The sequence below is a fragment of the Odocoileus virginianus genome, chromosome 8 (genome assembly GCF_023699985.2).
Source record: "Odocoileus virginianus isolate 20LAN1187 ecotype Illinois chromosome 8, Ovbor_1.2, whole genome shotgun sequence".
NCBI classification, from domain to species: Eukaryota; Metazoa; Chordata; class Mammalia; order Artiodactyla; family Cervidae; genus Odocoileus; species Odocoileus virginianus.
Genome location: NC_069681.1, coordinates 12,101,858 through 12,126,121, shown reverse-complemented (window position 1 = coordinate 12,126,121; position 24,264 = coordinate 12,101,858). Strand labels below are relative to the sequence as shown.

At 40.7% G+C, this 24,264-nt stretch overlaps 1 protein-coding gene and 1 non-coding gene across 3 annotated transcripts in view; one reads left to right on the top strand and one right to left on the bottom strand.

Moving 5' to 3' along the window:
• The window catches only part of EPSTI1 (epithelial stromal interaction 1), a 97,196-nt gene that overhangs the window by 34,393 nt on the left and 38,539 nt on the right, over window positions 1-24,264 (top strand). For both annotated transcript variants that reach the window (XM_020889509.2, XM_020889507.2), the window contains exons 6-7: window positions 4,413-4,486; window positions 21,325-21,418. In XM_020889509.2, coding sequence (XP_020745168.2) covers window positions 4,413-4,486; window positions 21,325-21,418 — 168 coding nt within the window. The remainder of the gene's footprint in view (window positions 1-4,412; window positions 4,487-21,324; window positions 21,419-24,264) is intronic.
• Window positions 2,675-2,746, bottom strand: TRNAR-GCG (transfer RNA arginine (anticodon GCG)). Its single transcript has one exon. It is a non-coding gene; the product is annotated as a tRNA-Arg (tRNA).

The window sequence follows — 24,264 nt, the reverse complement described above, 5'->3', positions numbered from 1 at the left end:
TTTTCTCAGAGTTTGTCCTTTCTTTTATGTCTGTGTTGTCTTAATTTGGGACTCATCATTTTATGATGTGGCTTGTGAGAACCACACCATTGGTTTTTATATTTGTGATCCTTTCTGCAGCTTATCCTTCATGCTGCTTTCAGGATTAACTGCTTACTATCCTGCTTAAAATAACACAGTGGCTCATCATTGCCTTTAATGAAGTCCAAACTCCTTTACTTGGCATATACATTTCTTTATAATTGCCCCTTCCTGCTCTCTCAATCTTATCTTCCACCCATCTCATACAAACCCCTTTGAATTTATACATAAGCTTCTTGGGGTTTCCTGAACTGATATATTCTCTTCTGCCTTTCGGTATTGAAAATACATGTTATAAAAATGCCCTTTTCCTATTCAGGGCCATAACTAGCCCATCATTGCCTTTGTGCAAATTAGAAACAGATGCTTCATCCAGGCAGTCAGTTCTGTGGGTGCTCAGATTGTCACAAAGGTGAGAGATGGTATCTTTGTGAGAAACAGAGAAAGATACCCCTGCCGTGCTGAAGGCCCCTGTGCTGGGACGCAAAGCTTGGGGAGCTGAATGCTGCTCTATTTTAGTCCTGTGGACCTCTCTGCTAGGCCCTGGGCCGTGAGAGACTCACACAGTGGAATGCAGTATCCTGCTCCCATCACCCCCTTTTCCTCCTGTGGAGTTCTTGCTTAACATTGGTCTCCATCTAGAATGTCTATTTCTCACTAGACCCATGGTTCTTATCCTTTTATTTGGTCATCCGCCCCTAGGGAAATCTGAAGCAAGCAAGCTATGAACCCATTCACCTTAAAACTGAGCATACTCCTAACAGACACTTAATTCATGAACCCAAGGTTAGAAACCACATTTCAAAAGTTATTCAAATTTTGGCTAACCCTGACTACCCCAACCCAAGATGGGGCCTGGCACATGGAAGGCACCAAATGAATGTTTATGGCACCTGTTGAAAGCATTTCTCCAACAGGCCACTTCTATGCTTTTTTTCTTTATGTTCATACTACAGATCTGCAAACCTCTATTCCCTAATATATTTTACACTTTGTCATCATGGCTTTCTTGTCTATGGTCCCAGCTAACTTCTCAAATTTTCCAGGGTAGACTCTGCTCTGTTTATACCTATAGTCCCAGCATCTAACAGAACACAGTATGGAGCATATAACAGGCATATGATGAATGTTTATTGAGTGCATGGGATTCAGTGATAGTAAATGATTTGCTTAAGGTCACTCAGTGATAGTGAACCTAGAACCGACTGCAGTGTTTTTCTTCTGGACCTCATGTCCTTAGGTATTTTACATTCTGCTTTTGTATATGCATGTGTAAGTATGGTTGGGTGACTCCTTAACTCACTGCTAAATGGAAAGAAAGAAACAGTCTGACTAAATCTAAGTATTTGGATTAGTGTGCTAAAATAATTAGGCTTCCCAGGTGGCTCAGTGGTACAGAATCTGCCTGCCAAGCAGGAGACATGGGTTCGGTCCCTGGGTTGGGATGATCTTCTGGAGAAGGAAATGGCAACCCACTCCAGTATTCTTGCCTGGAGAATCCCATGGACAGAGGAGCCTGGTGGGCTATAGTCCAGGGGTCACAGAGAGTCAGACCCGACTTGGTGACTGAACAGCACGAAACAACGGAAACCACCACCACAGTGGTAGGTATTGAATACTCAAATACTCTAGATTCTGAAAAACACTTCTCCATCAACTCTTCAGGGATAAACAGGCCTTTGTTGGATAGGATATAGCTACTGGGTAACTATTTTTGTGAGCTAAGTACAGTGACAATCTGTTAGTGAAGAGATGAGTGTCCATGTTCCAATTTCTGACCTTGCTGAAGGAACCCAGCCTTGATCTCTAGATGCCTGTGTGGCTTTCTCACTGTTCTCTCAGTAGCATTGCTAATTCTGGTTTGATCAGTACCTGCTGCTCTGGCCCCCTTTCCTTCCTCCGGAGATGTGGGGAGCTCATCAAAATTGACCACTTTTGGTCTCATGAGTCAGGATTTTTTTTCTAGATTGAGATCATGTTTATTCAGTTTGCTTCCTCGAACTGTTTTCATTAATAACCCCCTTGCCTTGTATTATAATTTATGCTTTCAGATTGTAGTAAATTTTCCTTATTTTTTTTTTCTGAAACTGAAATCATTCATTTTACCTTTCAAGATGGGATAAGTAAATAGTTCTATGTGAATGAAGACTTCCACAGAAATGAACAATTTTTTCCCTCTTTGGAAAATGGAACTAAACTTATGTTAGAGTCTGGAAGTGATGATTTCCATATTCTCCTTTCACAGGTCTTCCCAGTAGACAAGTCCATTTTTTTTTTTATTAAAGCAAATAAAAGATGCTTGACATTAAAACTTCAAATCTCTCCTGTGTTGTGGAATTTGTCTCAACTCCCCATTAAATTTGCCATCTAGGAAGTCTACTTGTTTTTCATGAGCAAATTTAAAAAATGACAGTTGTATCATATTAAAAAAAAAAAAAGCAAGTGTTTCTGGGTTATTAAGTTGGATTAAAATATGTCAGAGCCATGGTGACAGTAGCGACCCCGTGGACAGCAGCCCACCAGGCTCCTCTGTCCGTGGGATTCTCCAGGCAAGGATACTGGAGTGGGTTGCCATTTCCTTCTCCAGGGAATCTTCCCTATCCAGGGGTCGAACCTGGGTCTCCTGCATCGCAGGCAGACGCTTTACCGTCTGGGCCATCAGGGAAGCATAAGTGAAAGTTGCTCAGTTGTGTCAGACTCTTTGCAAACCCATGGACTATATAAACCATGGAATTCTCCAGGCCAGAATACTGGAGTAGGTAGCCATTCCCTTCTCCATGGGATCTTCCCAACCCAGGGGTTGAACCTAGGTCTCCTGCATTGCAGGTACATTCTTTACCAGCTGAGCCACAAGGGAAGTAATGCAATATCACAGTAATATCAAATATGAAATTCTTTAGACTCTCCAAACAATTAAAAAAAAAAAAAGGAGAAGAGTATTTAAGCGAGGGCTTATTTTGGACATTTGCTGTTCTGTCTCCCAACAGCTTTAAGTGTCTGATTCTAAGTCAGAAGGGAATTGAATTGGATTATTGAAAATTGTTTCCTGAATGCTTTATCAGGATATAGAGTGAGACATATATATATACACACACACATATATATATGTAGTATGAATATGTATGTAGTATATATACAAATATATAAATATGTACATATATATACAAATATATAAATATGTACATATATATACAAATATTTATATATGTATGTAGTATATTTAACCATATATATATATATATTGACTATTAAACCATTTATCATCATTTTCATTTAACATGATTGATATGGAAATTTTGTTTTCCCTAGAACATTTTGAAGACATTGCTTAAGATAGAAATATTGCTATCATCTGAACTAAGATTAAAAATGTGAAATACTGATTTTTGTGATTATACCCATCAAGCTGGGAGAGGGTGACCATGGAAAGAACTCAGGGCTTCTGGCTTTCAGTGTAGGGCCCAAGAGTTGAGAGAGGGGTATCATCTTCACAGCCCTGCTAAGCATCATAATGGATTATGGAGGCCACTTGAACCTAAAGATTTTGGACCTTGGTTAATTTTAACATCATGATTCTGCTCAGTTCTGTTCCATTCAGTCATTCAGTCGTGTCCGACTCTTTGCGACCCCATGGACTGCAGCACATCAGGCCTCCCTGTCCATCACCAACTCCTGGAGTTCACCAAAACCCATGTCCATTGAGTCAGTGATGCCATCCAACCATCTCATCCTCTGTTGTCCCTTTCTCCTCCTGCCCTCAATGTTTCCCAGCATCAGGGTCTTTTCAAATGAGTCAGTTCTTCACATCAGGTGGTCAAAGTATTGGAGTTTCTGCTTCAGCATCAGTCCTTCCAATGAATATTCAGGACCAATTTCCTTTAGGATGGACTGGTTTGATCTCCTTGCAGTCCAAGGGACTATCAAGAGTCTTCTCCAACACAACAGTTCAAAAGCATCAATTCTTTGGTGCTCAGCTTTCTTTATAGTCCAACTCTCACATCCATACATGACTACTGGAAAAACCATAGCTTTGACTAGCTGGGCCTTTGTTGGCATAGTAATGTCTCTGCTTTTTAATATGCTGTCTAGGTTTGTCATAATTTTTCTTCCAAGGAGCAAGCGTCTTTTAATTTCATTGCTGCAGTCACCATCTTCAGTGATTTTGGAGCCCAAAACAAAGTCTCTCACCATTGCTATTGTTTATCCATCTATTTGCCATGAAGTTATGGGACCAGATGTCATGATGTTAGTTTTCTGAATGTTGAGTTTTAAGTCAACTTTTTCATCTAAAGCTTCCTTAAAAGATAATATTTTGTTACTTGCAATTTCAGAGCAACAAATTAGAGGAGAAAAAAAGACTTCAAGAAAACCTCAGGAGAGAAACTTTCAGAGAGCATCAGCAACAGTAAGTTTGTTTTCAGAACTTTGTACCTTTTACAGAGATATTGTTCATTGTGCTTTTAAAGTCCAGGTGATGGTAACTATTTAAAATATCTGGTAATGAATTCTTGGCTATTAATTATGTGATTGAACTCTAAAAGTGAGGTTCCAAGTTTGGAGACATCTCTACTCACCAAAGTCGTGGCTAGTAGTCAACAGATTAGAAAGAATACTGCTAAATTTGAGAAATTCCATATTCTAAATAACTTGGAGGGCTTGACTTTTCGGTAATCCGGGTTAGTTTTGATTATGAAGACTTCCGAAACATCAATATAAGCAAGATGCTGTTTGAAAAGAAGTACCCAAGCAGAATCTAACTAGGGATTTAGCTAATGGACAGAGGACTTATATTTTTGTAAACAAGATTTGAGAAATAATTTCATAGTTATCAGCAAAGCTCCAATTGATGGTCATACATCAAGGTACTTTTTCCAGTGTGACTTGGGAATCACAGCAGCCCACGTGTATAGGGCAACCACAATGTGCCAGGGCAACCACAATGTGCTTTATCATAAGTTTGTGTCCCAGCTCTAAGTAACACCACGTAAAAGAATAGACAAAATCAAAGAACTGTATTTCTGTCCCTAGATTAATACCAAATATTGTAGAATTAAAACCAAGCAGATCTGGGTTCAAAATCCTAGCTCCATTCTCCAGCTGTGACCTTGGACAAACTACTAAACTTCTTGAAACCTCAGTAGTTGTTTTTTTTTTTTTTTTTCTAATAGGATTGGAAATATCCCATCAGACATTTGTAAGGATTAAATAAAATATATAAATGGGACACAAGTGATTTCATTTTATGGGGATTTGATAAGTAACTTCGTACAGAGAGAGGTTCTTATTGAATGGGATCAGAAAACATTTTGTAGGGACTATATAGATTTTTGGTTGCACCAGAGCTAGACATTGGCCTTCCACTTCCAGATGGATTGTTCTGACTGCTTCCTCTTATCTGTTTCCATCATTATACCTCATTTGCAGAATTTAAGCTTATTGGTAGTTGGTGTGAGCATATGTGACACCCTAAAGTGTATTCCTCTTCTAAGTACAGCTCTCTCTGGTTTTCTCATACCACTGAAATTTTCCTGCCTCTGTTGTGAGCAACAACTCCTTGCTTTAAGACTCAGGTTGGAATGCAAAATATATTTATCAATATTTCACTTTGCCCCTTCCCAATTGGGGTACTTTGCCTCTAATACCCAGGCCAGGTAAAAAGTGGGAGATGGAATGGGGTTGGGTGGAAGTGCTAATGAATGGCGTTATCTTTCCTCACTTTTGTTTTAAGGCAGGCATGTGGTAAGGAAGCTGGTGTTAAGCTAAACACCAGGAGAAGTTGACTGTCCTAGAGATTGAGGGAGGCAGGCAATAGATTTGGGTTAATGTATTGTTGCCTCTGCCTTCTTTGGTAGATAATGGATGAGAGTTGATTTCTTGGCCAATCAGAGGAGTTGAAGGAGACACAGGGATTCCATGGGGGCATGTTGCCTGGAAACAATAAGATAGTATTTTAGTATTGTAATAGATTGTAATACATAATAAAATGTATTTATCCTGTGGCATCCTCCTTTTACACTGGACAGGGAAGACCTTCTCACTGTGAGGAGTCTTAGGTACAAGACTAGGAAAACAAGCCCATCCTCTGTGAAGTTTTAACCCGATAAGGTGAAGGATAAGAGATTCTTAGAGTTTTAGAGGATGTGGGAGATTGTGTCATCAAACCTTTTTTATTTTTCCTAGTCCTCCAGCTTCTTGAGTTTGTGTTTTACTAAATATTAGAGATCACCCTTTTTCTGTAAAGAAAAAAAGAATTCTACCCTCAGCCACCTCACACACTATCAGTGGAGCTGAATTCAATTTCATGCACATTTCACTCTTGCTTTCTTCTGCTTATCGTAAAAGTCCCAGTTAACCAGGAAAAAGAGAAGTTGGCTGAAAATGAGAAGTATCTCAAATTGATTTTTAAAGCCTATTGAGAAACACAAGAAGAAGTATATGTGTGTGTGTTTTAAGTATCTTTTGTTTTGAAGTGCTTTCAAAATTAAAAGACTAGTAGCTAATGAAATAAATGACCATGATATAGCTAGAAATATGAAAGAAAACTTCTTGGAAAAGATGGATCCTCTGTATAACAAGCCTTTATCATATTTTCTTAGGATCAATTTATGGTAGAGAAACTGAATAGGAGAGCTGTTAGAATTTTTTTTTTTTTAATATTTATTTAGCTGCACCAGGTCTTCATTGCAGCACAGGGAATTTTTGACCTCCTTGGTGGCACACAGGATCTTTAGTTGCAGCATGTGGGATCTTCGTTCCCTGACCAGAGATCAAACCTGGGCCCCCTGCATTGGGAGCATGGAGTCTTAGCCACTGGACCACCAGGGATGTCTCCCCTGAGCTGTTAGAATTTTAACAGCACAAAGTTTTCACTAGACCAACCAGGCTGTTATTCCATCCTCTCACCCCAAAGTTAGATTCTTCTGAAGGTGTTCAAATGAAGGATCACAAAATAGAAACAGAAATAAGAAATATTTTCAATGCCATAATATGTGTAATTCAAATATCAGACTGGGAGTGGTGGTCTTTGTTTTGTTTTCTGTAGAGAAGGGCAACCATGGACTTGAGCAGACTGTAACTCCAAGTTGCTGGAGAAAAAGCTCCTAATAGTATCCTGGGGCACCACCATGGGAATCTTAATGTGCTCTTTCTTACCACCTTGTTCCAGGCTTGTTCATTTGCTTCTGATTATTTTTAGTGTTGTCAATTATTTAGCTAACAGGCAGAAAACTAGGCTTTTATTGACATCCAAAGGGACTCTCCTGAGTGTAATAATGAAGGCAGTTTATTGAATGCCTGTGAGGTTGCTTTCTAATTGTACACATTAATCTGCCCATGCAAGCTGGCTGAAAATACACAAGCAGATTGCACGTGCAGATGGAGCACACGGAATGGCTTTTATGAAAGGACCTCTGGCGTGTACTTCTGCAGTACTGTCTTTTCCTTAACAATCGAATGACTGTGACTATTTCAATCGGCGGCTGAGAACAGACCAGATTAATGGTGCATTAAGTCTGCTATTTTGGCTGGGAACAGACTCAAATTTCACGGTGGAGAGTTAGTTCCAGGATTCTTGAGCATGAAAGTGAAGGGTAGAAATAGGCTTCTAACCTTGGCATAGTTTTCATCATTATTTTACTCTGTCATTCTTTACTGTTTATAAAGGGTGAAATGTGATTTTTCAGGATTTTTTTTTATGAGTCAATAGTACTGGTAGATTTAAGGATTTGAAGTAGCAGTTAATAAACCTGTGTGTGTGTTGTTATAATCATAGAAAGGATGTTGTGATTTAGATTTTTCAAATTTCAACATTTTTAATTTAAATGGTAATTTATTTTGAGTCACAGCCATCTTTCTAACCATGTGGCTTTTCGATGGATGTCAAGACAGGTTTGAATTTGGAGACTACATAATGAATTATGGGGGCTAGGGTAAGGTGTGAATGGGGCAATCAGATGCATTTTGGGTGCAGGTGTTAGGAAAAACAGTGCTCTGTAAGGATTTGCTGGAGAAATGAGAATTGTGTGTGTTTTAAGCATTTATAATTTTAATTCCTATCTAATACTCATTTAATATAATAGATTATACATTTGTATAGTTTTAAAAATATAGAAAGTGCTTGGTTCTTTTAAAATGCTATTTGAAAGTAATAAGCTGCTATACTATTGAGAACTTACGGTATTTCAGCCATGTTAGGCATATTATATACATTTTTCATTTAATTTTTAGATCAATCCCATTAGAGATATATCATCTTTATTTTACAGGTGGAGGGATTGTGTAATTTAAATTCTACTCTTCACTTTCATGCTCAAGAATACTAGAACTGACTCTCCACTGTGAAATTTGAGTCTGCCCCCAAAGTCACAGATGCAGTGAATGATGCAGTCTGATCTTGGTCCTGAAATTTGGGGGGATAGGGAAAATGAGTATTTTAGAGGTGTGGTCAGGAACATCTGGCTAGGGGTGGGTGATAAGTACTGTAGCTCCATGGCACTGGGTGGGGGTGCTGTGGAGAAGACTATAGGTCAGTTCAGAGATAAAGACTTGGGCAAAATTGACTTCTAATTCTTCCAAGGAAGATCTAAATTTTGCCCATAGGAGGCAAAAGGAAAGCCAAGGAATTATGTGTGCTTTCTCTGATTTTCCTCACACGTGAATGACATCCTCCTCCAGGTCTCACATGAGATTAATTCCACAGTTAAGCTTACTGTAGGGTACATGGGCTTTTGTGAACTCTCCTGGGCAGACTCAATATTTAATATTCCTAGGGGAGAAGGGGCTCGGCTCCTTTTTGTTTGTTTGTTTATTTATTTTTTATTTTTGGCTGCACTGGGTCTTGGCTGCTGTGTGCTGACTTTCTGCAGTTGCGCAAGCAGGGGCTCCAGCTGCAGGCTCCTCCTCGTGGTGGCCTCTCCTGCTGTGGGGCACAGGGCCTAGGGCCTGCAGGCTTCAGGAGCTGCGGTGCCCCGGGCTCTGGAACACAGGCTTAGCAGCTGTGGCACACGGGCTTAGCTGCTCCACAGCATGCGGCGTCTTCCCAGACTGGGGACTGAACCATGTCCCCTGCACTGGCAGGTGGATTCTTAACCACTGGACCACCAGGCAAGCCCAGGGCTCAGTTCTTAAAACCTTAGTTGGAAAAGCATTTGGAACCAAGCTCATTCCCAAATAGGATCTTCTTTGTCCTACACTGCTAAGCATCACCATGCACTCTACCTGCCGATGGTAATGTTGGGAGTTCTCTTCATTTCCGCCATTGGAGCCATGCATCTCTTTTACTTCCATTTGAATGATACTGTGATTAGTTCCTAGGAGGCACATCTTCATCTGTTTTAGTTTCTAAGAGCCAGGGATCCAGGCAGGTCTGCTGAATATGCATACTTAGGTTCCAAGTTTGTCTTCTAATATGCTCACAAAACTTCTAATGCCCTTCATGGGAGCTTCTAAAAGACACTTAAGGGCCACAGTGATCCCTTATCCATATGGTAGGCTTACATCCAACCTCACATTTTATAATCTGAGTAAGGTGAACCAAAAGTCATCCTATTCATAACTTTCTGTCTTATGCTAATGAGGTGAACTTATAGATACCAAAAGACTGATAGGATTTGGGTCTGTGTTGGGTGATGTGGGAGAGGGTTTGAGAAGACAAGGCTTTCTTCTGGATTGGCTGCTATCAGCAAGCAAGAGTAACAGTGATTAGCTATCGAGTATCTTTTTAAAACTTTTTATTTTATATTGGAGTACAGTTGATTAACAATGTTGTATTAATTCCAGGGGTATAGCAAAGTAGGTATCAGATATGTTATTTAAAAAGAGGGAAGATCAGAGTGAGACTAATACTGTAATTGATTAATAAGCAGCAGTCTCTATCATTTTCCAAAACATTGGGGGGTTTAGTTTAATAGTCATTTTTGTAGTTTAGACAAGGTTCATACATTTTGTTTTGTTTTGTTTAGCCATGTCATGGAGCAGTCTTATTTTTTCATAAGCCATAAAGTGACCTCCTCTGAGACTGATGTTGTATGAAATTACTTTCAATAGGAGAAGACCAAGGCTTAGCTATGAGTGCCAGGCCAGCTCCTGGATGTCAGGAACAGTTTCTGTCTTTCTTAGGATGTGATTAATAATTGGTAAAAAAAAAAAAAAGTTGACTGGCCACTTATAAAATAGTTTCACTTAAGTATCTCATCACTGGAACATCATACCATCACTGTTCCCCTCTTGGGAGGGTATATCCGGGACCAGATTGCCTGCCTGGTCTCAAAATTTAACTTCTCTCCTAACATTTTTAATCTCTCTGCTTTATTTATTTATTTTTTTGGCTGCAAGGCATGTGGGATCTTGGTTCCCCAACTAGAGATCGAATCCCGTCCCCCTGCAGTGGAAGCACCAAGTCTTAACTACTGTAATAACAGGAAATTCCTCTTTAACCTCTTTGAGCCTCTGTTTCCTCATATATAGCAATGGGGTGGGGCTAATATTTGCTAAATCAAAAGAAGATTAATCAGTATAAACCATGTAAGAAATCAGACACTGTACTTGGAGGGAGAAGGTAGAGTATAAAGGAACGGGAAACAAGGACAGCGGAGGAAGAAGAGAGAGACCAGCTAACTCTGGCCTTTACCTGCAAGAGTAGAGTCTAACAACTTCTAGACAAGAGATGCACTAAGAAGGCCCCAGGGCCTGGAAAGAGCTCCTGGTAAACATACTATGCCTGGGAGGATATGCACCACCCCCAACCCTATCCTGGAGACAAGCTACCTGCATCAGTTCAGTTCAGTCACTCAGTCGTGTCCAACTCTTTGTGACCCCATGAATCGCAGCACGCCAGGCCTCCCTGTCCATCACCAACTCCTGGAGTTTACCCAAACTCATGTCCATTGAGTCGGTGATGCCATCCAGCCATCTCATCCTTTGTCATCCCCTTCTCCTCCTGCCCTCAATCCCTCCCAGCATCAAGGTCTTTTCCAATGAGTCAACTCTTCTCACGAGGTGGCCAAAGTATTGGAGTTTCAGCCTCAGCATCAGTCTTTCCAGTGAACACTCAGGACTGATCTTTAGGATGGACTGGTTGGATCTCCTTGCAGTCCAAGGGACTATCAAGAGTCTTCTCCAACACCACAGTTCAAAAGCATCAATTTTTCAGCGCTCAGCTTTCTTCACAGTCCAACTCTCACATCCATACATGACCACTGGAAAAACCACAGCCTTGACTAGCTGGGCCTTTGTTGGCATAGTAACATCTCTGCTTTTTAGTATGCTATCTAGGTTGGTCATAACTTTCCTTCCAAGGAGTAAGCGTCTTTTAATTTCATGGCTGCAGTCACCATCTGCAGTGATTTGGGAGCCCAGAAAAATAAAGTCTGCCACTGTTTCCACTGTTTCCCCATCTATTTGCCATGAAGTGATGGGACCAGATGCCATGATCTTAGTTTTCTGAATGTTGAGCTTTAAGCCAACTTTTTCACTCTCCTCTGTCACTTTCATCAAGAGACTTTTTAGTTCCTCTTCACTTTCTGCCATAACAGTGGTGTCATCTGCATATCTGAGGTTATTGATATTCCTCCCGGCAATCTTGATTCCAGCTTGTGCTTCTTCCAGCCCAGCATTTCTCATGATGTACTCTGCATAGAAGTTAAATAAGCAGGGTGATAAGATACAGCCTTGACATACTCCTTTTCCTATTTGGAACCAGTCTGTTGTTCCATACAGGTTTCTCAAGAGGCAGGTCAGGTGGTCTGGTATTCCTATCTCTTTCAGAATTTTCCACAGTTTATTGTGATCCACACAGTCAAAGGCTTTGGCATAGTCAATAAAGCAGAAATAGATGTTTTTCTGGAACTCTCTTGCTTTTTCGATGATCCAGCGGATGTTGACAATTTGATCTCTGGTTCCTCTGCCTTTTCTAAAACCAGCTTGAACATCTGGAAGTTCAAGGTTCACGTATTGTTGAAGCCTGGCTTGGAGAATTTTGAGCATTACTTTGCTAGCGTGTGAGATGAGTGCAATTGTGTGGTAGTTTGAGCATTCTTTGGCATTGCCTTTCTTTGGGATTGGAGTGAAAACTGACCTTTTCCAGTCCTGTGGCCACTGCTGAGTTTTCCAAATTTGCTGGCATATTGAGTGCAGCACTTTCACAGCATCATCTTTCAGGATTTGAAATAGCTCAACTGGAATTCCATCACCTCCACTAGCTTTGTTTGTAGTGATGCTTCCTAAGGCCCACTTGACTTCACATTCCAGGATGTCTGGCTCTAGGTGAGTGATCACAGCATCGTGATTATCTGGGTCATGAAGATCTTTTTTGTACAGTTCTTCTGTGTATTGTTGCCACCTCTTCTTAATATCTTCTGCTTCTCTTAGGTCCATACCATTTCTTTCCTTTATCTAACCCATCTTTGCATGAAACGTTCCTTTGGTATCTCTAACTTTCTTGAAGAGATCTCTAGTCTTTCCCATTCTGTTGTTTTCCTCTATTTCTTTGCTTTGATCGCTGAGGAAGACTTTCTTATCTCTCCTTGCTATACTTTGGAACTCTGCATTCAAATGGGAATATCCTTCCTTTTCTCCTTTACTTTTCTTCTTTTCACAGCTATTTGTAAGGCCTCCTCAGACAACCATTTTGCCTTTTTGCATTTCTTTTCTGGGGATGGTCTTGAACTCTGTCTCCTATACAATGTCACGAACCTTTGTCCATAGTTCATCAGGCACTCTCTCTATTTATCACTTCTGTGTGAATTCTAGGATATTTACTTAAAAATGTCACCACAAAATGAACTCTGGTCAAACAAATAAGGGATCCAAGAAAGAGGAAGTGATATCAGAACAATTGTGAATAAAGAAGACAATGACATTTATAGTCAAACACATGATTAACTTTTTTCTTTTCCATTATTAAGAATCAACATGATCAAATTAAAATCATGGAGGGCTTCAGTGCTAGAAGAGGCATATGGATGGAAGAGAGAAGGATAGGAAGTAAAACAAGTATTTTTTGTATGAGTGAATGCTAGTGAATTCCAGATATTAATAGAAAAAATAGGTAATTATGTTTTTATCATATATTTAATTGTATTACATGTACAACTAGGATATATAACAAAAAACATAAGAAAAAATCAAATGAAAAATTGATAATTACAACAGAAGGCAGAAAAGGATGTGGAAGTTCTGTAAGCAACAAGATAGCAATCACAGTAAAAGGTTATATAGACTAAATTTCCTTATTAAAATCTTTTGGATTGCAAAAAAACCCCAAAATCTAGCTGTATGTTACTATTAGAGATATCTATACAACTAAAAATAAAGGCATAGAACATATATCCATAAATGCTGATAAAAAAGGCAAATGTAGCAATATTAATATGAGACACAACTGAATTCAAGATGAAAGCATTCAGTAGGATAAAGGATATTTTATGCAGATAAAATATGTAATCCAAAAGATAATATGAGCTATAAATACCAATAGAGATGTGTAATATATGAAACAGAAACTGCTGAAGTCTGTATGTAGATTATGGATTTGTCAAATTTTCCTTTTATTTAACTAATTCTCCATAGAAATTAATAGGTCATCATGTGAGCCAAAAAAATTTCAGAGCATAGAGGATATGACTAACAATGACTTGGCATGATTATATAGACATACTGTGCCTAGTTTATGAAAATATCTATCCTTTACAAATATGATTTAATTACCATTGGCCATGACTCAAAGCCCTGGAGTAGGAAATATCAACCCACTCCAGTATTCTTGCCTGGAAAAATCCCATGTAGCCTGGCGGGCTACAGTCCATGGAGTCACAAAGAGTTGGACACGACTGAAGTGACTAAACAACAAAATGACTCAAAGGCTCTCAGTAAATTCCCAAAATACTCCCAAAGTCTATAAAGTCACCATTCCTAAGGGAAAAAAATGTAATAAAATTAGAAATTAACAATAAGAAATTTTAAAGTCCATCCACTTAAAATTTTTTTCTAATTACCTTTTTAAATGTTAGGTTACCATCTGTCACCATACCGAATTTATTGTGGTAACCATTTCATAATGCATAAAAATATCAAGTCACTATACCTGAAATGAATATTGTATGTTAATTATTATTCAATTAAAAAATAAAGATTCAGGTTTCCTGGGAGGATGTGGGAAACTATTAGGATAAAAAATTTTGAAACCAAAACTGAAATTACAAATTACTTTAGGATAAGAGAATATAATGTTTAAAGTATTCCACATTAAAAATCTATGGAATGTGACTACAAAATTATTTCTAAAATGTAGAGGTTTAAAAGCTTTTAGAAAAATGGAAATAAAATAACTAAGCACATAAAATAAATGCAAAAAAAAAAAAAAAACCAGAAAGGAGGAATAATTAAAGGGAGAAAAGTGATAAAGGTGAATAGAAAAATTTATCATTGATAAACCAAAACCTAAGTTTTTTGTAAAAATCTGATAAAATGGATAAACTTTTGACTTGTCTGAGTAAGGAATAAGGAATAACTCCAAGGATAAGAAAGGACGTACAGCCAAAATTCTACAAGAGAAATACTATGTCCTACTTCTGTTAATTTTTTTAAACTCAAATTTCCTAGGAAAAAGAATGCCATTAGACTTGAAACCTGAATAGAATAAAAACTCTAAGTGGAAGAGAAAATGTAGTTTGATCCCATCTTAAAAAAGACACTAGGTCCAACTTGTTTGAAAACAGAAAAAGAAGGCAACTTTTTCAATAAAATCAGGAACAGGATGACAAGAGTATTTGCTATTTACAACTGATACTGATTTTTAGATAGGAAATTAGAACTTGTTTCTAACAAAGAGAGAACTTAACTATTGGAAAGGTAGAGATAAGTGACTCTGATTGTTTATCTAAAACCTCTCAAGGGACTTAACTAAAGAATCCTCAAGGGACTTAACTAAAAAATTGTTAGAATTAATCAAAGTTTGGCTATCATGAATGAATCTAAAATCAATATGTAAATACTTCCTTCTTCACACCATCAGACACACCATCAAAAGTCCATTATAAAATATAATTAAAAGAAAAATTTCATTTACAATATCTATTTACATTGTAAAACAGGTAAATGTAAGTCTAATGGACTTTTATATATTAAAAAAATACATAATATAAGATGAAAATAAATATAGAATATCTATTTACTATAGGAGGAAAAAAATCAACATTGTAAAGATAATTCTACTCTTATTCAAATATAAATGAAACAGGACCTTTAATGAAATATGATAAACCAATTTTAAAGAGAAAAATATTTAAAAATAGACTTGAAAAATTGAAGGGACAAGGGAGAAGCTGGTGACATGAATCATATACAACATAGGTATGGTAATAATAACAAAGTGTTTTTGGCATTGCAGTTAACAGTGAATGGAAGAGTCTACCATTCTCTCAGTCATGTCCGACTCTTTGTGACCCATGGACTGCAGCACCCCAGGCTTCCCTGGACTTCATTATTTCCTGAAGTTTGCTCAGATTCATGTCCGTTGAGTTGATGATGCCATCTAACCATCTCATCCTCTGTCGTGCCCTTCTTCTGCCCTCAGTGTTTCCCAGCATCAGGGTACTTTAGCTGTTGATAGAAGTATTTTTTCAAATCATTGTCAAAAGGACAGATAATCTGACATACTGTATTAACTCAACACAGAGTGTAGTGAAGACTGCTTTTAGAATTCTGTGGTGAAACACCTTTCTATGCTGTATGTACAACTTAGAATCCATAAGAAAAAAATACAGATTTGACTACAGGAAAAACTTATGCTAGGTGACATGGTGAACTATGTTACAAGTAAGTGATGGTCTAGGAGAAACTATTTGCTTCAAAAATAATAAAGGCTTAGTTTCACAAAGAACTCTTACAAATTAATAAGAAAAAGGCAACTCTAGAAAAACTGGCAAAGGGATTGAAACAAATAGTCCAAAGAGAACAAATATAAACAGAAAAATATTTGAGAAGCACAAATAAAATTTCTGTTTCACTGGTAAAAATATAAATGCATTGATAGTATCTCACAGGAAATGTGCTTTCGTATATTCAACAGTTTGTACTGTACCTGGTATGTATGGGCTTCCCTGGTGGCTGAGATGGTAAAGAATTTGTCTGCAGAACAGGAGTCCTGGGTTCGATCCCTGGGTTGGGAGCATCCCCGGGAGAAGAGAATGGCTGCCCACTCCAGTATTCTTGCCTGGAGAACTGCATGAACAGGGGAGTTTTGTGAGCTACAGTCCATGGGGTCACAAAGACTTGGACAAGACCGAGCGACTAACACACTACACACCTGGTACGTGGCAAGCACTGCACTAGGTTAGCACGTTCTTGGTGTGTCTACTGTGAATTTTACTGAGAGGCGTTCCTTTGGCCGCCCTCTGTCTAGGCGCCCTTCACTCGTTTACCTCACTGTCTGCACTCTGCAGGTATTGGAGTTTGTGTGTCGACTGATAGGTGATGAGAGAAGGAAAAACTACTCCATCCACCCCACAAGGCAAAAAGAGAGTATCACTGCTACTTTTTCAGGGAGCATGCCTTCCTAATTATGACTCTTGAGGGTTAAAATGGGTCCTTTAACGTTTTTATTAGCACCTCCTTATCTGTCATGGTTCAGCGTTGGATGTGGGCAACCAGGCAGAGGAAGATGCGTGGCATGCCTTGTAGCCCTGTGGTGTAACGGGTGGCGGGTGCCTGACTCATGAGCTCTGACAGATCTCAGTGAACGTTTTTAAACTGACTGTTTTTAAAAATCCTTGTTGCTTATCTTTTTAATGTATGGTACTGTGCATCTGTTGATCCCATATTCCCAAGTTATCCCCCCACCCCCACCCCCTTTGGTAACTATTATAAGTTTTTTTATATAAACTGATTCCTCCTTGAACGTTAGAGAAGCTGGTTGTCTTTTCTAACAATTAAAAAAAAAAAGCCTTATAGGAATTATCTTTGTCTTTCTGACCTATTTAAATGAGCTAACACATACACATTTCACTCTCTGTGATCTGTCCCATATATCTTATCCTTTCAAAAAGGTCAAGAACTTTTTGATTGATGAATCGCCATTAACATTAATATTCCATCATATTGCAATATAACCATCCATATCCCTCTCCTTCCCTGACTTCCTCGCCCTCCAGTTTCTCCTTCCAAACCCCAACTTGTCCTCAAACCAGACAAATCTTAGTGGTACTGAGATAAATGCCTATTCATTTTTACACCATGGGCCTAGGCAGCTGCTAGACCTGATACCGAGACAGCCTTAAGGACTGGTGGTTTCCTCCCCTTTCTCACCTTCTCCTCCCCTAAGGTTCTGAAATAACTAAGATGATGAGCTTAACCCTTGAGAATTCTATTTTTTCTACTGTTCCTCAGCCCTTCTTGGCCTCTCCTCATGTCCTGGTAAAACTGATAACCTAAACTGAGAGGTGATTCTCAGTTGTATATTATGGTGTATATTATGTTGTATTAGTTCAGTTCAGTTCAGTCGCTCAGTCACGTCCGACTCTTTGCGACCCCATGAATCGCAGCACGCCAGGCCTCCCTGTCCATCACCAACTCCCGGAGTTTACTCAAACTCATGCCCATCGAGTCGGTGATGCCATCCAGCCATTTCATCCTCTGTCGTCCCCTTCTCCTCCTGCCCTCAATCCCTCCCAGCATCAGGGTCTTTTCCAATGAGTCAACTCTTCTCATGAGGTGGCCAAAGTATTGATGTTTCAGCTTCAGCATCAGTCCTTCCAATGAACACCCAGGACTGATCTTTAGGATGGACTGGTTGGATCTCCTTGCAGTCCAAGGGACTCTCAAGAGTCTTCTCCAACACCATAGCTCAAAAGCATCAATTCTTCGGTGCTCAGCTTTCTTCACAGTCCAACTCTCACATCCATACATGACCACTGGAAAAACCACAGCCTTGACTAGACGGACCTCTGTTGGCAAAGTAATGTCTCTGCTTTTTAATATGCTATCTAGGTTGGTCATAACTTTCCTTCCAAGGAGTAAGCGTCTTTTAATTTCATGGCTTCAGTCACCTTCTGCAGTGATTTTGGATTAGTTGTATTAGTAGGGTTGGCTCATTGCTGTAATCAACAAACCTCAAAATAAAATAATTATTTGAGCCCTATTTTTTGACGTAAGACATGGGAGAACAGGTATGAGAAGAGGCCCCCTCCACGCAGATATTCAGACACCACAAACAGTGGTTCTCCCACTTTCAGTACACAAATGACTTCCAGGTTTGTGCTAGGGCTTGTCCCTATTCCAGACCTCCAGAAGGAGGAGGGAAATATATGGAGGCTCATGCATGGGAAGCTTATTATCAGTTCATCCTTGAAGTGGTGTGCATTACTTCCTTCTTCATTTTTTTGGTCAGAACATCCACGTGGCCAACCTTAGCTGCATGGAAAGCTAGGAAATATGGTCAGGTTATATGACTAGAAGAGAACTTTCATTTTGATGGATATTTAGAAGTATCTGCTACAACAGATGGAGAAGGCAGTGGCACCCCACTCCAGTACTCTTGCCTGGAAAATCCCATGGGCAGAGGAGCCTGGTAGGCTACAGTCCATGGGGTCCCTAAGAGTAGGACATGACTGAGCGACTTCACTTTCACTTTTCACTTTCAAGCATTGGAGAAGGAAATGGCAACCCACTCCAGTGTTCTTGCCTGGAGAATCCCAGGGATGGGGAGCCTGGTGGGCTGCCGTCTATGGGGTCGCACAGAGTTGGACACGACTGAAGCAACTTAGCAGCAGCAGCAGCAGCAGCAGATGTTACCCTGAAGAGGCATTTTAGGATAAGCCATAGGCACCACAAGGACAAGAAGGAAAGATGCTTAAGCGTCCTAAGTTGGAGATGAATTAAAGTTAACTAAATCTTCAAAACCAGCCTGTTATTTGTGGTCCATTCTCAGGTGTTCTCTGGAGAATAAAGGAAGGGATCCTGTATTTGTGCCTGGGTTAAAGTGCTAACGTGGGAGAGGATCACCCCCCTCATTAGATGACAGAGTCAGAGTGGTGGCAAAGAAGGAACCCCAACAAAAAGGTGACTCAGTGCTGGAGTCTAGGGTTCTTAGTTTTGTTGGACTTCCCCTCCAGTAGATATTCATCCTTTTGAGCCTCAAGGAGGTTCTTTATTTTATTTTTATTGAATTTGACCATAATTACCTGCAAGCATTCCAATCTAGTTCAGCCAATCCATGGAATTTACTGTATTGATAATAGAAAAATGCCAGTTAGCCTGGTAACTTGGAACTTCTCTTGTTTGTAAAGTTAATCACTTGGGAGTAATCCACATGCTTCACAGGCCCCTACTGGTATGCCTCTGGCAGTCCTATGGCCCTGTCACTGTGCTCTGATCTTGTAGCATGAATGGGGCAGTGATCATGGGCACAAAGGCCATGGCTGCTGGTTACCTAGCCAGCCGGCTCTGTGCTTGGCATTGGCAGGTAAGAAACATCCCTTAGAACACAGTGCGGGGCTGCTGGTGACCTGGTCCGAAGCTCCTTACTTGCTTATCACAGTGCTTCTTTTCCGCTGCTTGCTCCCACAGTCTGCTCTCAGCTACGGATGTTGAGAAATCTCAACCAAACTTCTGGCAACACTCTTCTTTTTACACTTGTGACTGATGACTTCATAAAGCCTCAGACAATGGGGCAGCTTCCAGCTTCTGCGACATCATTAGTCTCCTTGTCTACTCTGGGCAAGATAAGCAACCCAAGACAAATGGAAAGGCTGCTCGTCTCAGCTGCTGAAGCCTTGTGTTTCTTCGGGTTATGTTCATCGCTTAACTTTCAGCTCTTCCTTTCCCAGCTGAAGATTCTGACCTTGTTCAGATGCCATGTTCTACCTAAGTAATTATTTGAAGTGATGTTGGCATCTCTGTTTAACTTCTAATTCCTTATTTTGATTCCTGTCCTCACTGGATACCATTTATTTTTACCAGACCATTTGTGTCTCCTTTGATGCCCATGCCCTAAATGCTTGATAAATTGGATCTTAGCATCAGGCCTAAAATATGAGGGGGAACAGAGGGGTGACAGAAGGAAAAGGCAGAAGGAGAGCACACTGCCAGAGTCTCGTGCGGTATAAACCAGGCCTTGCTGAGCTATTTGATTGTGAATACAGAGTAAGGGGATCAAAGTTCCACCAACTACATGGGGAAAGGACAAAGCAATAGAAATTCATCAGCAGGAGGCAGAATGGGGCAGTTGTTAAAAGTAAGGACCAGGAAACAATTCCAGCCTTCTATGCTTGACACAGTGGAGGGAGAAATTGGGGTGATGGTTTGGATTTTTAAGGGAAAATCAACTTATTAAAACTGAGGGCACTTCCCTGGTGGTCCATTGGCTAAGACTTCATGCTCCCAATACAGGGATCTGGGTTTGATCTCCAGTTGGGGAACTAGATCCCACATGCTACAGCTAAGTTAGCATGCAACAACTAAAGATTCCATGCGCTGCAACTACAAGATCCTGCATGCTGCATCTAAGACCTGGCAATCAAATAAATCAGTAAAATATTAAAAACACTGGGGCTATGTCTTGCTACACCTTTCACAATCTCTCAGAGCTAAAAAGAGATAGATCAGAACTGGCAGCCTGTCTTTCTTCCATGGAAGGTGGAAATTAAATGCAAAGGGATGTGTGTATGTATAAGGAGAGGGGCCATTTCTGCTTTCAGAATTCCAAAGGGGCCCATGGCCTGTAAATGGTTAAGAGTGACGGGCTTAGCGGCTCTGTGTATCCTGAGGGTAGTCCAAGCCACGGGGGCAGTGAGATGACTGGAAGAGGGACCCTTGGAGGGTGAAGGGCCTGACGTGGCACCAGCAAGGTGTGAGGGACTCCATACCAGGGGAGGGATGTTCATTCTATAGCCCTACACTGAAGTCTGAGTCGTAAAGCTTTAAGTGTTCAGATAGGAAATTAGCGCCCATACTGTGGAATCTGATAGGGCATTTATCTCCATGTCAAAGGACATGAAGCAGAAAAAAATGAAACGGTAGGTTCACATTCCACAAGCCTAGTATTATATTTTTCAAACTGTGAGGTACAATCTTGCAATAGCATTTTGCTTTGATCTTGTACTCTTACCATGCCCACAAACTCCGCTTTTGTTCTATCGAGGACACTTTTCGTCATCCCCGATGGAAGTCTAGGCTAGTATCTGAAGGCACAATAAAGAGGGATATTTCTTCTGTTATGAAGGCGCTAACACCTGTTTGTGTTCCTGCTAGCAAAACTGCTGAGTTCTTGAGAAGGTTTGAGGCCGACGTGCCACACGGAGGAGCCTGTCCAGCTGCTGGTCACAACCCACAGTCTTCAGCTTGGGTGAGTGGAATATCATGCAGGGTGCCGTGGGGCGCTTTTTAAAGTGAGTGAAGATTAGGGCCAGAGAGTGACTTCTACAGCATAGAATTTTGGAACTAAAGGCAGAGCTGATCTGAGCTGAAACCCTGACCTCAACTATCGTCTTAGTGGTAAAACAATGCTTGTACCTGTTGCCAGCATCATGGGCGCTGGGACGAGCAGCAGCCTCTGAAGAACCTCTGCTCTCACCCAGTCATCCACCCCTCAGATTTGTATGTTTATGTAAGTTCTGTCATGCATGCGAAGTTGCTTAGTCATGTCTGACTCTTTGCGACTCCGTGGACTGTGGCCTGCCAGGCTCCTCTGTCCATGGGATTCTCCAGGCAAGAATACTGGAGTGGGTTTCTATGCCCTTATCGAGGGTATATTCCCGACCCAGGGATCAAACCCACATCTCTTGTGTCTCCTGCATTGGCAGGCAGGTTTTTACCAGTAGCACCACCTGGGAAACCCCAAAAAAAGGGCGGATTGCCTTCCCATTGGGGAATCAAACCCCGGACTCCCGCGTGACAGGCAGGGATAGTCACCGCTATACTAACAAGGACCGGGCACATACAATTTCTGCCTGAAGGACCTAAGTTAAGTGAAGAGGAGAACTAGGTGTCGAGCAGAGTGGTGAGTATAGAGGATATAAACCGTTGGAAAGCTGAAGCTTAAAAGATGAGTCACAAGAGAGTATAATTCCAGGTTTCAGGAATTAGAAGAATGAAGGTATAATGGCAAGGAAAAGCATGGATGAATTTTGTGTAGCTGCAGTTGAGAAGGGCAAGCTAGGAGTCTGGAGAAGTCAGAAGCCCTGGGGAGGGTTCCTCAGCTGTAGCAGTCTGGGTGGGGTGGTCCATTGGGTGGGCTGTCTTGGGTACTGCAGGATGTGTAGCAGCCCTGACACCCTGGGCAGAAGATACTAGAAGCATCTCCCAGGCTTTGAGGCTTCAGAGATGCCATATACAGGAAGCTCCTGGTGCCCATGGGGGAACACCACTGCCCACCTGAACGAACTTGAATTTCACTCTGTGAGTCCTGAAGGTACTGAGATGTTCTAAACAGGGAAGCTTCAAGGTCCCATTTGCATTTTGGCTGCTGGATCACACTGGTAACCAGGTGAAGGATGGGTCTTAAATAACAGAGAGGTCTCTGAGGCTTCCATATTAGACTCAGCGAGCAATGATGACGGTCTGAAGTAGAGTGGTGGGTGAGAGGATGGAGATGAGAGTGTAGGTCAGAGGAATGCTTAGGAGGTGAAAAGGGCAGAGCTTGGTTACTGACTGACCAAGTGGGGGCAAGGATGACCATGGGAAAGGGTTGTAATTGAAAGAAAAGGCTGTTTTAGGTTTTAGAAACACAGCTTTTCAGGGTCTGGGTAGGTAAACGAGAGGTTGTTAGAGACGTCTGATTGTCCTCTTCCCCCAGCCCTCCTTCTCTTTAGTGATTGCATTTTAAAATGTCAGGAAGATACTATGACGCTCCTTGGGAAAAGGTCATTCTACTCTTACCAGAAACCTCTCATTGCTTCTTATTTTTCCCCTGCATTGAAGACCACAGTGTTCCAAAGTCCAGATTTGCTAAATGTGGGCTCCACCAGTCATATCAAATCCATTGTCCCTCTCATTGCAGGGTACTGGAGGAAGAAGTTTTGAGGAGCTATAGGTAGTAGGGTTAATCCCGTGTAGAGATGTTCCTTGACATATGTCTACACGGCCTTTTCATGACAGAGGAGGGGAGGCAAGACAGGCATTGAATAGCTTTACCACCTGGGTGTTTGGCTGGCAGGATGGTCTTGATTTCTGTTTGAAGGGTCTTGAATCCTGTAACTGAAACACCTGTGCGCTTGCACTATTGATTTTGGCTCGTTTCTTCAATTGAACAAGATCCTCCTGGAATTTCAATATTGTTGTCCAAGCATTAGTAATCTCTCCCAGAGCTGCATTTCCTGTGGATTGATTAGTGCCTTAGTCATAAGATCCTCAGGCTATTAATAGAAAATATGGGGCAGGATTGCACCCAGGATGGCTCCTCACCAACAGCATTCAACAGCTGCTCCCATTTTGACACCAAAGTATTAATAATTTGTGGGTGTTCAATATATTTACTGACTTGTTACCCATATTATGGTCTTCTCATACTGTCTAATCCATATGCATAGAATTCCTCAGAGAATGCATTGCAGAACCATTTTTTTAATGCTTTAGGAAAATCAAATATGCACACTACACCTCTGTGAATTTAAAGGAAGACACCTGCACTTTGCTTTAACTATGGTCAATGAGCAGAAGGTGACACTGCGTGATACCCAAATATGTGGGGTGTGAGGAGCTGCAAGGTTTCAATTTTTTTTAAAGCTATTTCAGTTTTACTACATAATGCAACTTTCCTGAGAAAATTGTCGTTCTTCCCACTTGTTTAAATGTGGGGCTACCATGGCAGATGGGAATTTAATAAATACTATATATGATGCCAATGTAAAAAACAAGGAAATTCCTGTAGGTCAGAACGTCAGAGAGGAGGAATTCACAGTGTTCACTCGCACATGGATGGATGTAGTTCTCTATACTGGGTGTGGAAGCAGACGTACCAGCAGCATCATTCCCCGCCCCGAGTCATATCATACAATGTTTCCAGTTGCACCGTCACTGTACTACCAGTCTCTGGTTTGCTTCCCCCTGCCTCTTCTACCGAGATTAATCCTTTGAGAAAAATACCACCATCCTGTAGTTCCATGGTCCAGTGGCTCCCCCTGTCCTCAAGAGTCAAGTCAAAATGCCTTAGCTTATGCACAAAGCCCTATCTGTGCCTCCATCCCTCCACCT